Source organism: Seriola aureovittata, chromosome 6 (assembly GCF_021018895.1).
Source record: "Seriola aureovittata isolate HTS-2021-v1 ecotype China chromosome 6, ASM2101889v1, whole genome shotgun sequence".
Taxonomy (NCBI): Eukaryota; Metazoa; Chordata; class Actinopteri; order Carangiformes; family Carangidae; genus Seriola; species Seriola aureovittata.
Genome location: NC_079369.1, coordinates 26,507,373 through 26,524,330, shown reverse-complemented (window position 1 = coordinate 26,524,330; position 16,958 = coordinate 26,507,373). Strand labels below are relative to the sequence as shown.

Below are 16,958 nucleotides of genomic sequence, written 5' to 3'. Positions count from 1 at the left end.
ATTTAAGAAAAGACCAATCAATAATGAAAGATTTAATTAGTTGCAGCCTTGGTGACCCACCTATTGTCCTGTATGATACTGTACTTTGTGTGCTCCACATACTTCCACACACAGACACACACACTTAGCACAGTGTGTTTCAGTGATCATTTTTAAACTATTCTAACTTTGTTTAGTCTTCTGTGTTGCTGACAATTGAGCAAAGGTTTCTATTTAAATATGAAGTGAATTTCCACTGTGTGTGTGTCTGTGTGTGTGTCTGTGTGTGTGTGTGTGTGTGTGTGTGTGTGTGTGTGTGTGTGTGTGTGTGTCCGTGTGTCCGTGTGTGTGTCCGTAAAGTGCTGACAGAGGGGAACAGTGCAGCTGCAGAATGACAGTTTTTGGCCGCGGTGACTGCCTGCCATGGTGACGAGAGAGAGAAAGAGAGAGGAAAAAGTGAGAAGTACAGAAGGATTGAAGGAGAACAAAGAGCAGGAGAGGAAGAGGAGCTGTCACTGTGAACCTACCTACCTCCTCTGAACTGAAAATCTGTGTGTGTGTTTGTACCAATTATTTTTTTATTAGCAGTCCAACGTTTTTTGATGAGGTCCTCTCAGCATGAAGTGAGCAGAAGGCCTCAGGCTGTTAACATTCACCACTATTACCAGTTATCAGTTCTCTTTGTGAATTCACATGCATTTCTGCTTCTCTCTAAATGCATCTCTGAAGTGTTTTGAAACCACAGACATTATAAAGTAGCAAGTGGAGGCAGGTGAAAGCCTTCGTGGCCCTAAGTAAAGGTTGTTGACCCCACGCACCAGTCTGTAGCTACAGTTGTACAGAAATTTGAATATTAAAAGTGTCATAATTAAACTAGTTTTCATTGAACACTTCATAAAAACAGAATGTATATACACTAACGTCCAAATCAGAGCTAGGAGCAGAGTGAATTTTGGACTTGCATTTATTTAACTGGACAGCTGACATATTTGCCATAAGTGTATGTTATTTTCAGCTTGATCTGCTGCACTCAAGTGGCCAGAAAAAGCAGTTAATGCAGCTGTCAAGACAAACTGTACTATAGAAATGTACAGTTGTGAAATGTAAACAGTGAATTTAGCAGTATAGCCCATAGGTTGTGGTGGTGAGGGTGGATATCTTCACTTACAGTAACACAGTAGCCGTGAGTGAAGTGAGTAATGATCGTGTTCACTGCACATGCACAGAGATCATATCTGCTCTCTTACCTCTGGAGTCTTATTCAATTCTCCCTCTGCATTGTGGGAACTCCCCTGTCTTGTTTCTGTTGGTCATGTGTGTGTTGTCTGAACGTTCACTGATGCTCTGCTGTAGGAGAATGCTGCTCCGGTGGTGTAGATTAATCTGCATGTTTCCCCTTGTGTGTGTGTTTGTGTGTGAGAGCGTAAACTGATTTGTGATGTAGGAGCTCTCCAGTAATTACACTTCTGTTGCTTAAAATGTATCCAGATGTGCCTGGAGACTTGTAAACCTCGGTCTGCTTCACTGTGTGTGTGTGTGTGTGTGTGTGTGTGTGTGTGTGTGTGTGTGTGTGTGTGTGTGTGTGTGTGTATTTATTTATTATGGGTCATATTCAGGCTAGCTCTGTTTGGCACACAGCATTGCAGCAAACACAAGTGCTGCTGTGTGTTAGGCTGTTTTCTAGCCTGTATTCACTCAGACTGCATTCGCCTCCAGACTGTTAAACGCTGCTCTGGGTTGGTTCTTATTAACCAGATTTAAAAGTTCAATCTGTGATTATTGGTAGGGCTGGATATTGTTGATAAGATTGACAAGATTTTCCATCCCTTACTTTGAAGATTGTTGAATGATGTCTAAACACAAGCAGCCATACTTTGCCTAAATCAAATAAAATGTCAAATTTAATTCAAAGAATTCACATTTCAGAGAATAAATACACACAATCACAAGCAAGATGGAAACTTTTTGCACTATAGTGTTTTCTGTAATGAGGTTAGGGAATTTATTCTTTAATAATTAAGCTTCCATTAGGCTGTACAGTATTTAACCCACACAGACTGGATAGCAGTGAGCTTTTTTCTGGTCTTTGTTTATACCTGATCATTCCCTATGTCTGTTTAATATATAAACTTATTAAAGTTAGTATTTTTGTTACATATGAAAACCATAGGATCCTGAGAGCAAACCAGAAATTTAAAAACTCATATTTCTGCTGTGATAACAACTATAGAAGATGAACAGGAAACAGGAGAAACAAAAACAGAGTGCTGGCAGGTGTAACAAACATCCACATCCCTCCTCAGGACCGGAGCTCTCTTATAGGAAGCCTGTAACTTTAACTAACTGCTTTAAGCCTCCTAAATGTGTGTGTGCGATGTATGTGGTTTATGACGCATAGAATAATTACCGTGATGATGTATGGGCTGTGTTTGTCACTGTTTTCCCGTGTGATTAATAACACGGTCACCAACTGCACCGCTGCTGCATTTGTGTGGAGATATAAATATGGCCTCTGTGGTGAAATTTGCATATGAAGCATGTACTCATGTCTCATAATGAAACATTCATTTTTGGTGTAATTGTTTGTGCACAGTGGAGTCCAAAGTCCGAGACCTCTTAAGGTGGTCACACAGTCCACTGTACAGGTTGTCTGCAAGAATTCTAAATATTAATGTGAAATATCTGAGAGCTTCTAATCATTTCTGGTTAAACTTTGCTAAGGAACCCCCAGCGTGTATATAAACAGAGTCTGTTTCAGTAGTGACATATTCTCTCTTTCCCTCCTCTAGCTCTTCCTCCAAAGCCAGCAAAGCCCCAGCAGACCTCCTCTGTGGGGGTGGGAGGGGGCAGCAACAACGGCGCCAAGGACGGTGGAGCAGGAGGCTCACTGCAAGAGGCTGAATGGTACTGGGGAGACATATCCAGGTGAGTGGCTGTGATGTTTGGCAGCAGAAATCCTTGTTGTAAAATTTTTACTTTTTTTGGTGTAAATCTGTAGAAGCGACGAGACTTAACCGCCTCAGTCTCTGCTTTACCTTCCTAAGTGTTGGTTAGTTCTCAGCCACAGTCAGATGATAACCACACCTACAGTGCAGACAGCCAGTCTGCCACCTTAAACATACACACACTCATGCAGAGCAGAGACTCTGTTGGCGGGGACCAGTCCATCCAGTCCCTCCCACCATCATTTAGCTGATGGATTGTTTACTGTGAGGTGTGTGTGTGTGTGTGTGGCTGCGGGGAAAGTCCTCAACGCCTGCCACTGATAATTGGACGCAGACTTTTTCAAAATGAGCACCATCTGTGCACAGATCACTCAACCAACTCAAACACTGCTTTTCTCTGTACGTTCTGGTGTTGTGTTCAGGGAGGAGGTGAATGACAAGCTCAGAGACATGCCTGATGGGACCTTCCTGGTGCGGGACGCTTCCACCAAGATGCAGGGAGACTACACGCTCACACTAAGGTAAACTCTTTAGTTTGTGTCACAGAGTCATGAATGGATTGTTATTTAAAACCACAGGGGGATTTATGGAGGCTGGAAGGGAGTGGCGGTGTGCTTCTCCTGCTCCACTTTTATACAAGCACCCCTCTAGTTAACTGGAGTTGGAGGAAAATCATGTGTTAAAGCATTTTGCAGACACAGCATCCTGCTAAATTGGAGCAAATCCCCCATTGCCCTGGAAATAGTGTTTCAGGGGGAACTGAGCCCTGAACAAGGAGCTGTTAAAGTGTGAATACTAACAAGAATCTGTCTCTTTGAATCAGGTGGATATGTACTCATCTCCTTGCCTCTCTTTTTTTCTCTCTTCTCGTGTTCAGGAAAGGGGGCAACAACAAGCTGATAAAGATCTACCACCGGGACGGGAAGTACGGTTTCTCCGACCCCCTGACGTTCGGCTCGGTGGTGGAGCTCATCAGCCATTACAGACACGAGTCTCTGGCTCAGTACAACACCAAGCTGGACGTCAAGCTCATGTACCCCATCTCCCGCTTCCAGCAGGTCTGCACACAGAAAACACACACACAAAGACGCACGCACGCACACATCCAGCAAGACACATTGTGTGTTATAACTTAATTTAATGGGAAAATCCAAATCCAACCTCGGTCTTCAGGGTAACATTTTAGTGACCAGCTTTGTTTTAGAAAAACAAAGACTTGGTGACATAAGCTAATCAGCTGAAGTCCAAACAGCCTAGGAGGTCTATAATACCATCCCAATGGCCTAGTGGGTGAGACACATAAAATGTGGACATATTGAGCCCTGAGCAGCAGGTCCCTGGTTTCCCAACACTCTTTCTCCTGTATTTCTTGTCTCTTTCAACTTTCCTCCCAAAAAAATACCCCAAAAAATGAAAAAGAAAATGCTAAGAAACAAATGATGGGATCCTCTGCCTTAATGTTACAGTAAAAAGTGATATTTTAGACAAACGTGTCCTCTACAGTTTGTGTCTCCTGTCTCACCATAACGGGGCCCCCTGCACAAAGAAAACTACTTTTCCTTGTTTGGTGTGGATGCATTTAACTTCAACCTTATCCAGCAGCTCATGACATGTTCAACCAACACACAGAGGTGTAATGCTCAGGTGTTAAAATACTGTAGTTGTGTGCAGTGAAGTGAATGCAGCTTTAATAGTTCAGGTGTGTTCACTTTTGTTTCCTGAGTATTTGATTGAACTGCATTTGTTTAAAACCTTTCTGGTGGCTTGTATTGGACTGCAAGTCTTCATCTCGTCTGTCTGAGATGAAGCCGAGAAGCCAAATGTGATCTGCATCTGAAACACCATCCTTACCATTTCCCTGTATAACACCCCCGCCACCCCTCCCTCCATACCCGGTGGCTTGTGCCTGGTGTTTCCATTCCAAACTGCAGCGGCAGCAGGATCACTGCTCGCTGAAATATTGCCCCATTCCACGGCCCTCATGCCACACTCCCCTAAATAATTGCACACATCCACCATGTCAAAGGGCCGTCATCGCATTTATTCCCTCCCTCCCGTACTCCCTCGCTCCACTCATTTGCTAGGCGAGTCATTACTCAGAGTGAAGCAATATCTTCGAGCGCGCACACCTTGCTGTACACCCAGGGCATTGTGGGTGGTTTATTAACGAGCCTGTTCAGGAGTCGCCCTCAGTAAGCAGAATCCAGGGTGAAGGGAGCAAACATGCACATGCACTTTTCCCTCTGTCCTTAATTACAAACAGCTCTTTATTCTTTCACACCTCACACTCTGACACATGGCTTTTCCCTTTATCCTCGTCCTGTCTTCACTCTTTAATGCTGTCATCTCTCCTCTTCCATCCCTCAGGACCAGCTGGTGAAAGAGGATAACATTGATGCTGTTGGGAAGAAGCTCCAGGAATACCACAATCAGTACCAGGAGAAGAGCAAAGAGTACGACAGACTGTACGAAGAATACACCAAGACGTCACAGGTAAACACCCACTCACATATAAAGACTGAACAGAAACAGAAAAAAAAATCAAGTTTCTTGTCCACTTACTCACCTCCACTTCCTCCCTCCTCCTTTAGGAGATCCAGATGAAGCGCACGGCCATCGAAGCCTTCAACGAGACCATCAAGATCTTTGAGGAGCAGTGCCACACGCAGGAGCGCTACAGCAAGGACTACATCGAGCGCTTCCACCGCGAGGGCAACGACAAGGAGATCGAGCGGATCATGATGAACTACGAGAAGCTCAAGTCTCGGCTCGGGGAGATCCACGACAGCAAGGTGCGGCTGGAGCAGGACCTGAAGACACAAGCCATGGACAACCGCGAGACGGACAAAAAGATGAACAGCCTGAAGCCCGACCTCATACAGCTCCGCAAGATCAGGGACCAGTATCTTGTGTAAGTACAGAGTGTGGAGTTGAACCATAATGAGGTCAAGTAACTTTGTGTTAGAAAGTTTTTTATGATAAATTATCAAAATTACCCTATTATGTGTTGCCTGTCTTCTTCCTTAAACTTGCTCCTTTTATAAGAGTAGTCTGTCAACATGGACATTATGACGTAACCTGTGTTGCTCCAGGGTTCAGTTCATGTTGACTGACAGACATTGACTCATTAAAGTCTGAGAGGAGAAGAACATTTCCAAGTAATTCAGTATTCTTGCTTTTATGTTGGCCTCAGACTGTGTCTGCAGGTCCCACTTTTCATCCCTGCTATGCTCAAGTTGAATGAGAAAATGGTCTCATTTTAAAGCTCCATACTTTCCTTTAAGTGTTGATCCATAAAAAGATATATTTGAGGTTGTAAGAACCAAAAACCATCTCAGTAAAGTTTTACATCTCCTCTCTCAGGCTGCTCTCCGGAGCTCTAGTAACAACAGGTCAGTGAGCGCGGCCAGCTTTATTATGACATCACAAAGTTCCAGAACTCCTGATGGCTCGTTTTAAGGCTGTGTGCATTTCTCTGTGGACTGAGGCTTTGATACTTTCACTGTATTAATATAGAACCTAGACCTGCTTTATAATCAAACACATGGACATCTACCTTTTATACTATAAGGGACCTTTAAACAGAACCTCCTCAAATAATTTTATTTGAAATATTCTCAGGGGCCTAAAGATGTCCAAGTTCCCAGTATTTCACAGAAAAAAAGTTGAGAAAAGTTTTGTATCCCTGTGATCATGCTGTGACCCCCCCCCCCCCCCCCCCCCCCCCCTCGTTGGGAACCACTGAAATATCTTATGTAGTTACAGTTGATGATCACATAAAGTATTAAAGAGATGGATAACACACTAAGCTAAATATCTGACATTCAACAACTTCCTGTTATCTCTTGGTGTACAGCACATCATCCTGTCACCCAGGACACAGTTAAGTCTGTCAGGCGGCTTGATTAGAAACTTGTGTTTCCTCTTACTGAGGCTCTTGCCTGCTCTGCTTCTAAGACGAGTCGTGCAGCTTCTGGTCTCATCCCAAATCATTCTGTGAAGACATTTGTTGGAGGCTCACTAATTTGATTTCTGTTCAGCTTCATGCTCGTTCACTGTACCATAAACCCTGCTGTAAATGAAAGCAGCCTTTTAAACTGATCCCTAGTGGTAGTAATGTCTCTGTCTCTCTCTAACTATCTCTCTCTCTCTCTCTCTCTCTCTCTCTCTAGCTGGCTCAATCACAAAGGAGTTCGTCAGAAACGAATTAACGACTGGCTGGGAATCAAGAACGAGAACACTGATGAGTGAGTTTTTCTGTTTCCTCGGCTACAAATTTGAGATAAAGCTGAGAAAATGGGGTTAACACTGCTACTGTATATGTCAGTGTACACAGAGCAACTGTTATGTTCATTTAATCTGCAATTTTAAGTACTGAGAATATTATTTCTCCCTCCCCTGCTCACCATGTCTTTCTCATTGTGTAACTGTGTACGTGGGTGCAGAGGCTACTTTGTGAGCGAGGAGGACGAGAACTTGCCTCACTACGACGAGAAGAGCTGGTTTGTCGGGGACCTGAACCGGACGCAGGCGGAGGAGCTGCTCCTCGGGAAGCCGGACGGGGCGTTCCTCATCCGAGAAAGCAGCAAGAAGGGCTGCTACGCCTGCTCTGTAGTGTGAGTACATACCAGACATGACTGTGGTGATGTGCATCTGACATGTCAGTCCAGCTCATCAATACAGTTTCCACTCTGAGATGTCATATTGCAATTACACTCACTCGTTTTTATATATATATATATATATATATATATATATATATGAGAAGGTCAGAATATTCGAAAAACTTACAAAATAATGCATTTTAAGACAACAGCATCTCTAACTCTAGCCTCAGACACTCAGAAACAACAGACACTGAACATTGTGTTAGAGGCACCAGAAACGGGTTATTACATAAAACAGAGACAGCGATAGTCAGCCAGTTTACTCATTTGTCAGTTAGATTCTCAGCTTCTGCACATTAATCTGCAGTAGTGACATAATTTTGTTCTTCCACCCACACTGAGTTCACATTCTTCAACTCCAGAAACTGAGCTCTGAGATGAAGTTCGTCAAAAATAATTAAAGTTTCAGTTCTTTCAGAGAAATTCCTCCTCAAATCAACATGAGGAAATATCCATTCATTCATTTATTATTGAATCAGTTTTCCCCATGTCTGATTTTATGCTTGCCTGTAGACTCACAGGACACAGGACAGTTAGAATTAATTGGAAGCAATTAAACCAATTAAACAGCCTCTATTTTCCATGTAATTAACACCAAATTAGTCTTTTCCAGGAAGAGTAGCACAGTAGTGTCTTTCTAAGAAAATATAGATCAAAGCAGCTTTGAGGAAATTATCTGAACATTAAAACAGTATTTGCTTCAGTTTGAACTGAGGTACGTGTAACATGTAACCTGTGAGCAGTTAGCTGATTGACCCTGTTTCCTCTGTGTCTCCGTCAGTGTTGAAGGTGAGGTGAAGCACTGCGTCATCTACAGCACACCGCGTGGCTTCGGCTTCGCTGAGCCCTACAACCTGTACAGCAGCCTGAAGGACCTGGTGCTCCACTACCACCAGACCTCCCTGGTGCAGCACAACGACTCGCTTAACGTCCGCCTCGCATACCCCGTCTACGCACAGATGCCCTCCGGACGCAGATGAACCCCAACCACCTGGCCACGACCCCCACACGGACAACAAACCAACCCCCTCTTGGGGAAGGGAGAACGGGGAGAGTGAAGGGAGGAGGGAAGAAAGGAAGGAAGGAAGGAAGGAGGGAATGGGGGGGGATTGGTTGAAATACAAAGCAACCCCAACACCAGAACTGTCAAAGATAGATAGAAACGAAGTAAACACTTGCTGCAACACACACGTCAGCCACCTTGGAGTTATATATTTTTACAAGAACAATTTCGGAGGGCATTCTTTCTAAAGACTGCTTGATTTGCACAAGGAAGTTTTAAATGTTTGTGAATGTGAAAAAAAAAAAAAAAAAGCGACAGAAGGAAGGAAGGAAACGGAGTAGGCAACTTCAGAGTTTCAGGTTGACCCCGCTGCTACCTAAACTCCAGCTCAGACTTTTTACCAGAAACTCAAAAAAACCATGCGAATGACGACGAAGACGACAACAAAACATTCCCATTTTAAACCTTTTTTTCTTTTCCACCTCAGATGATTATATTACAACGTTTTTGTTTGTTTGTTTCTGGAGTCGTTTTCATGTTTCAGATGTTTCCTTTTTTATTTACTCCTAACCTTGTTTGTGGTAAATGCAAGAGGAGATGATGATGATGATGATGTTGATGATGTCAAGTGTCTTGTTTCTGTCCCTCTCCGTATGAAAAGCAAAAATAATGTAGCATTACAAGACAACGGACACTTATTCTGTTAAGTGTTCCTCCATGTAGACTGCTGCTGAGGGGTTTTAGGGGGAGGGTGGGGGAGTTGAAAGGGGGAGGGGGAGCACAAGTGACATAAAACAGTTTTGTAGTCTTAAGAAGGACAAAAGGTTTGCTTTTATACTAACTGTTAAGAGTTGTTTTATGTTTTGCCAATGTAAATGGCAACGTCACAGATCAGAACCAGAGACCAAAGTGGTGTGGAGAGGGAAGGAGGAAGGGCAGCATAGTTTTTCTTTCTTTTTACGTGAATGGAGAAACGAATGAGGAAAAGCAAACGAATGGTGTGTTTGAGACCACACATAAAACCGAGTTTTGGGCCATGTGCTTTTGCACCAAATAGCCTTTTTTCTTTTTCTTTTTTTTTTGGGGGGGGGGGGGGGGGGGACCAAATGATACGTAAACAGAGACGCCAGGACCTTCTGTAAATACAGATAGTTGAGTAAGAAGCACTTAAATCGGCCCCTGTTTGTGACCTCAGCTCCCTGTACGTCATCCTGTGGTTCCGTCACCTTTGTGAATTGAAGTGACAAGTCTAAAACTAAAGTTGAAATGATCAATTATGATCAAATAAGCCCCTTTTCCACTGGTCAAAAAACCCAGTAGGACCTACTCACATTGGGCTTTTGTCAGCAGTGTGAAAGGGTACTATCAGCATTCACACCAGGGTCACATGATGCAGTAGACGCGGGTATTTATTGGCTCCAGCTCCCATCGGCAGTGATGTAAACAAAACACCCGGGAGAATCCACTAATGGCAGACCTGTCACCTGTCCAGCACAGTGCTGTTAAACCAGAAACACTGTGGCTACACTGTGCTTGGGGATGAAACAGTTCTCACACGTAAGCTCCGACACTTTTAGAGGAGCACCAACCCAGAGATGGCACGCTACAGAACTGTTTTACCAGTCTGCACGGCGGCTAGCAACTCACTCTTTTTCCCCTGCATCTGTATGTGTGCTCTCAGAATGGCAAACTCATCTGGCAGTGTGAAAGGATTTACCCGGGTTTAAAAAAAACCTGCTTACACCTGCGGATTTTGGTCTGAAAGGGGTATTAGAGTCTCGACAGGAGAAAGGTGCTGAGGTCACAAACGGGTACAGATGAACCGGTAAGGAAAAGGTCACAGATGGTCAGTTTCACCAAAATCATCCACTGAAGGAAAATTAAAAAGTCTGACCATAAAACCTGACACCCATTTTATGTGTGGTTTAAAAAAAGAAGAGAGAGTGATAAATGCATATATGCTAATGACTGTGGGTTGAAAACTGGGACTGTTTGTGTTTTTGTTACAAAACCTGCAGATATAAGACGTTTTGATAAAAATGTTTTATGTGTAACACAGAAAGGAGGTGGAGGCAGAGGCGAGGTCCTGAGCTGAAGACACAGGCTTTAGATGAAAATACTGAAAACTTGAAAGAACGTGCAATCTAGCATATTGTGTTAATGTAGTTCAGCAGTCACACAGAGAGAGCATGAGATGCACTACGGTCAGAGAGATAATCAAAGTGCACAGTGAAGCTTTTGGAGTGTTCAGTTTTGTTTTTGTCTGATTGCTTAGGTTCCTTTTTTATTTTTATTTTATTATTTTTCTAACTCAGATCTTCTTGCCCGGTGCTTGACTTTATAACCAGTGGAAGAATTTTCTGTCAAAGACTAAAAATAAGGAAAAAAAAAGCATCACACAATAAAAAATTATCTTCAAAAGCTGAAGAGAAAAACACAACCAAGTTGCATTCGATTCTATTCTTCCTAGAAATTCTTTGTCGCTGATTGGCTGTTCCTCTGGGGAGACGTCGCTGAGATGGTCGTCCCCGTCGCTGCCTGTCTGATAATACCCAGCTATTTTAAGGTCCTAATGAATTAAATCCCCACCCCCTTTTCTAAAATTGAGATACACACTGGCTTTTTTTTTTTTTTAAATTTAATTTAATTTTTTACAGGAAAAAACTTAAAGACGAGACGACGCTGGTTACAAAGTCAGACAAAGCACCTCCCCCTTCCCCCCTTTGTCGTCTGCAGTGTTTTTCACAGTACGATAAGCCAGCATTAGAGTGTATGGGCCACACACACACACACACACACACACACACACACACACACACACACACACACACACACACTGTAATATGTTACATCTGAGGGAGTGTGTCAGGTTTTAGGAAGAGGGCCATTGTTTGAGAAGCTGCAGAGGAGTCATTGTGAGTGAATGATACAACCTTGGTTGTACCCACCATGTGTTTATCTACACCCGTCTCAATGTCCTCCTCACCATCCTATAGTGTAGTATCACCGTTATCTCCCCCCACCACCACCCCCCCACCCCTTTCAATTGTCCATCCTGTAAAGATAGATGAATAGGGGTGAGGTGAGGTTTGTGGAGCTGAAAGCCATTGATAGTCAGTCGTCTCCACCTTCATGGGGTTTTTTTCTTTTTTTTTTTTTAAGTGGATACTTAACAAGTTTGATGCGTCCTAAAGCAGGCAGCACTAAATCCAGTTTGGCCTGTTCTGACACTGACTGCCTGTCATGTTAACACCAAAATGATGTAAAATTACTCAAGTAAATTTCCAAAAATTTGAAAAAAATTCTCCATCAACTTGGATTACACAGATATTTTCAAGAAGGCGTAACAAGATAACGAAAATTGAATGGGCGCCAGTAAGATGGCGGCATCATTTCATTACTGCTTTCTGTGATCAGATGTTTTTGTTCATTTACTGAAGCAAAATTGGCAACGTCAGTTTCCATTTGAATTTTAACTTTATCAATATGGCAACATTTCCACCTTTACCGAAGTATAAAACTTCTTTTCAAACTGATGTGCCGCTTGGAAATGGACATAAAAAGGTGGATGGAAACTTGAGAGTATTTATTGTGACTTCCAGGTCTTTTCCTGGGACATGGTTAGAGCAGACATGGCTTAAAAACAAGAAGTAGACAAAAATGATCATAATTGTGTCAAAGTAAACTTTTAATATGACACAACCAGTTGTTTTGCTTCTGAGGACAGACCAAATTTGATTCAGCTTGATGCATACTGCCATCCCAACTAGTCCCTCTCTGCCATCCGAGTGTAGCTAAAAACAGAAAGTGTGGAGGAAGACGGAAGAGACAGTATCAACACAGCTGGACATTTGGTGCAAGGAGATGATATGAGTTGAACTGTGGCTACAAATATTTATGTGACATTTCAGGGTAAATTGTCTATAAGGTTTTTTTTTTTTTAATTTCCCATATATCTAAACCAGTGTTTTTGTCTTGATATTGGTTCTAGGATCCAGTGTGCAGGTCATTTGTGACAATTAAACCGTCACCTTGGTGGGAGGCGTCCTTTTAAAGACGAAGACCCTCCCACCTTGATTCACTTCCTGTCTGTTTCTGTCCAGCTGTGATGATGGTGTTTCATCTGCGTTCTCCCTGCAGATTCAGGACTCTTTTAGTTTTACAGGGGACAGAAAGGCGGGGTTTGTCGATATAATCTTGAATGTACAAAAAGGATCAGTCCGGGTCCAAAGCAGTTTTTTTTTTTTTGTTTGTTTTCTTTTTAAAGCACCGCTGGCGTGTTTTGTCCGTAACGGAAACAAGACGATCCTTACTCAAGGTGCTATCGGAAATGCAGGCCCATTGGATTCGGCAGACTTGTAAACGTCTCCATCTCAAAGTCGTGAACCCTCAGGTGTTTTCAAGTTTACCGTAGAAACTACCACACAGCAAAGCCAGCCATTTGAAAGAAAAAAAAAAAACAAGTAAATCAGGGTTTTTTCTTCATTGATACTTAAATCACTCTCAGTCGATTAAGCTAGACCCCCACCACTTTGACTTTTGTAGTGTCCTAAATTCAAGAGGCTTGTCCCTCATGGCTTCCTGTAGCTTAGACGCAGCATCGTCACCAAAAGGATGTCATAGTCTTTCCTTCCCATCCATCACCACACAGTCTGAAGGTTTCTTTTTCTTTTTCTTTTTTTTTTCTTCTTTTTTTTTTGTTAGCTGACATTTTTGCATAGGGAACTCAAAAAATCCCTAACTCTATTACTTGAACAATATTGCATTGCTCACTGTTGAATGTCTTTATATGGAAATATACATTTATTAAAGATAAAAAAATGGAAAACGAAGAGTTCCCTTTTGTTTTATGGTGAGCAGGGCGGAGGTTTTTAGAGTTTTATGACAGATGTACAGTATTCATTACAGGCAAACGTAACGTAGAGCTACTTTAGGAGGGAAGGAGGCGCTTTTTAAAACTTTTCTCAGAGATATGTTTGAATCTTTTCCTTCACAGAGGGCTTGTCTGAAATTGCACACATTATCATCTACAAGAGACTTGTGTTAATATTAACCTGTGATGTCTGTATGCATCCTGAGTCACATTTACACAGAGATGTCATATCTATCATACATATATATATGTATATATATATATATATATATATATATGTATATATATATATATGTATATATAAATAATACTAAAAGATATTACAGTTTGAAGGGTTGTTTTGAGTCGTAGTCATTGTTCTTTGACTGTTTTCGTTTGCCCCCCTCAAAAAAAAAAAAAAAAAAACATTTAGACCAAAGATTTCAGTTCTTGTTAATTAATATTTCAGTTGTCGATGGGAAAGGGATGTGTCAGTGATGTTTTTCTTTTTTTTTTTTTCTTTTTTTTTTTTAATCTCCATTGCCTTGATATTGTCACAACTCAGAAGATAAAACCATGTAGTGTGAATGAGTGTCCCGTACAGCTAGCTAGGATTGTTGGTTGATCTGTTCATTTGTGTTGAATTTAAGGTCAAACAGGTCATTTTAGTTCGGAAGGATCCGTTTTTAAAGTCCTTGTTCAATGATGTCCCGATGGTGTAAAACCAATCAGATTTAACTTGATCCGTTTTCTTCAGTTTTTATGTCCCGTTGGTATAAACTGACTTCTGTTGAGGATTTAAAAGACCAAAAGTCACAGTTTTTGCACATGATGACCATAGCTGGAGTTTTAATTTTGTTTTGGAGTTCGAAACGTTTCTGTTTCTGTGCTGAAAATGTCCTGTAGAAATCTCAAGAACAAAAACTGTATTTTGGGGGATTTCAGATTAAGTTTTCTTTGAATTGTGTTTCTCATCTTGTTCTCTAAAACATGTAAAACATTTTTTACAGGGGCTTCATATCTTGCCCCAGAAAACAAGAGTGACACATGATTTAGGATTATTAATTATTAATAATTATGCACAACGTTTGGATCTTAGTTTTTGGAAACTTCAGGGGCTCCGTGCAGTTTACAACAGGGGCATTACAATTTAATTTTACGCTATTTATATTACATTTTCTGTGTTTAGTTTGTTTTAAAATCTCAATTTGTCCATGATTTGATTTTGATCAAAATCTAATTCAAAAGAATGATGTGTATCATGAAGGCAAAACTTTCACCTCAGACAAACAGCCACTCACTATGTGGAAATGCTACAGGAGATATGGAAGGTCAACAGGGACGAAATTCTTTTTAAACATTTTTAATGTGTCAATTGAATTGGTCTTTTTTTTTTTTTTTTATATTCCTGATATATAATGTCCATTTCCAGTCATGATTAATTCAGCAGTTGTGGATCTGAGGTTTCTGCAGGACTATTTTCCCTCATATCTCACTCCATCACAACATGCAATATTCCCTTTTCTGTCAGCCAGGGGTTCGTGATGGAGGGACAACTGTTTTCACTTCAGGTGCATCGACCCCCCATAATGCAGGTGTTTCTGAATGGGCGCGGGGGTTCTGTTTGTAGTTGTACTAAAAAACAGGTGGAAATAAAAGCAGTTGAAAGCGTTAGTGGGACAAACCAAAATAATCAATTTTATCAAGTTTATTTTTACTGACTGTTTAGAGTTTTCACTTAGGAAAACTCAACTCCAACTCGAATAACTCCAGGAAACAGGCTTAGGTCCGCCTCAGAAAATAAAGGTACATTTTGATTCAAAAGGTGCAGATATTTACAATAAGCCTACTGTTACCTTTTTTTCTGAGGGTTTATACTCACTACCACCCCAGGACTGTTAAAATAGCAACTGTCTGTTGTTCCTCTGCTACTACTATTATTACTACAACTACTACTACTCGCCCTCAAGCAGTTCTGCAAAGTTTTATTTGCAGCCAGGTTTGAATATGTTTGTGATTCTCACCGAGGAGTCGTGTTGTGTTCTTACCACTGCTTATCTGATCACAGTACCCAGCACAGCTTCGAGGAGTGACAGCTTCTTATATATATGAAAAAAAAAAAGAACTTTTAGAAAAACAAACTTAAAAAAAAAAAGATTTAAAAAAAAAAAAGTGTATATGACACCCCTCCCTCCCCTTACCCCCCCTTTTACCCCCTTTTTGACATACGTACAGATCCAGCATGCATATTTGGTACTCTTGACTGTTGTTTTTTGTGTATAAAAGAAAAATGGTAAAAAAGATGTCTTTGAAAAACAACTGTTATTTGTCTGTTTATGGTGTATTCAGATCTGAATTTAATATAGCAAATTTAACATCACTGCTTACAGCTGAAACAAGTTCCAGTCTTTTTTGTGTCAGTTGTATAATGCTATGACAATGTAATACTGAGAAAGTGGACCATCACTAACGTTCTCTTAATACCAAGACATAGGGACTTTGAGTATTTATGTCCTCATTACTGAAAATCGTCCTGATTTCACGGATCATGTTGTCTAAACTGTGTCTTATCACCATAATGTTATTCGTTTTTAAGACATGGTGAACATCGCCCTTTAGGTCACTGTGTTATGGGCTATTAGAGAAGAATTGTACACAATAGAATGAGCTTAAAAACACAACTGTTCCACATTTAAAATACTAAATTCAGTCAGTAAAGTGTTGGTTCTCAAACCTCTTAAGATCCAGAAACAAGAACTCATACAAGACGCCATGTGTTATAACAGTTTCCTCCCATACAGCTGTTTGACTGGCTGTAACCGGTCTCTTTCTCAGTGTTACCCTCTGCCATAACTGCTACCAGTTTCTCTTGGTATTCTCTCTTTGAAATGGTTTTTGGCCCATCACGGTACATTTTACTTTCTTGTATCGGTTGCAATAGTTTGTTGGTTGTAGATTCTCCATTTGTTTGAGCTGAACTCATGTACGTTTATCAGTGGAGCTCCACAATATTCAGTTCTCTTGCAGAATAAAGAAAATATTTTGTTCAAATACAAACTTCTGAGTGTCTGTATTTTATTCGGGTCAGCTGATTAAACCGTTTCTACACATTTAACGTTCTTATAACTATACTATGACATTTTATACCTCACTGTACTATGACATATTTATACTTTACTATACTATGACATTTTAATGACTTACCTTATACACTATATATACATACATGTAAACGTGCATACATGCATGCACACAGAAATAAACATTCATAAATACATACAAACACATGTATGTATGCATATACGTTCGTATACCATTTACCCCCCCCCACCCAATAACCCTATATGGATAAGCGTTATAGATAATGAATGTATGTATATGCACGTGTGTACAGATATATATTTATATATAATTTGTAGATTTATGTTTGTGAGGGAGTACTGCTACTTTTACGTAATTAGAATATCAGAATACTTCTTCCACCACTGGTCTTCCATCTACATTTGTAATAA

General features: G+C 41.0%; 1 protein-coding gene across 3 annotated transcripts in view; it reads left to right on the top strand.

Annotated features, from left to right (window-relative positions):
- pik3r3b (phosphoinositide-3-kinase, regulatory subunit 3b (gamma)) overlaps positions 1 to 16,503 on the top strand; it is a 208,053-nt gene extending 191,550 nt beyond the window's left edge. For all 3 annotated transcript variants that reach the window (XM_056377704.1, XM_056377705.1, XM_056377706.1), the window contains 8 exons: positions 2,769 to 2,904; positions 3,347 to 3,445; positions 3,802 to 3,982; positions 5,292 to 5,417; positions 5,516 to 5,835; positions 7,097 to 7,171; positions 7,370 to 7,540; positions 8,373 to 16,503. In XM_056377704.1, the coding sequence (XP_056233679.1) occupies positions 2,769 to 2,904; positions 3,347 to 3,445; positions 3,802 to 3,982; positions 5,292 to 5,417; positions 5,516 to 5,835; positions 7,097 to 7,171; positions 7,370 to 7,540; positions 8,373 to 8,571 (1,307 nt within the window). In that variant the 3' untranslated portion in view covers positions 8,572 to 16,503. The remainder of the gene's footprint in view (positions 1 to 2,768; positions 2,905 to 3,346; positions 3,446 to 3,801; positions 3,983 to 5,291; positions 5,418 to 5,515; positions 5,836 to 7,096; positions 7,172 to 7,369; positions 7,541 to 8,372) is intronic.
- Positions 16,504 to 16,958: the final 455 nt, after the last annotated feature.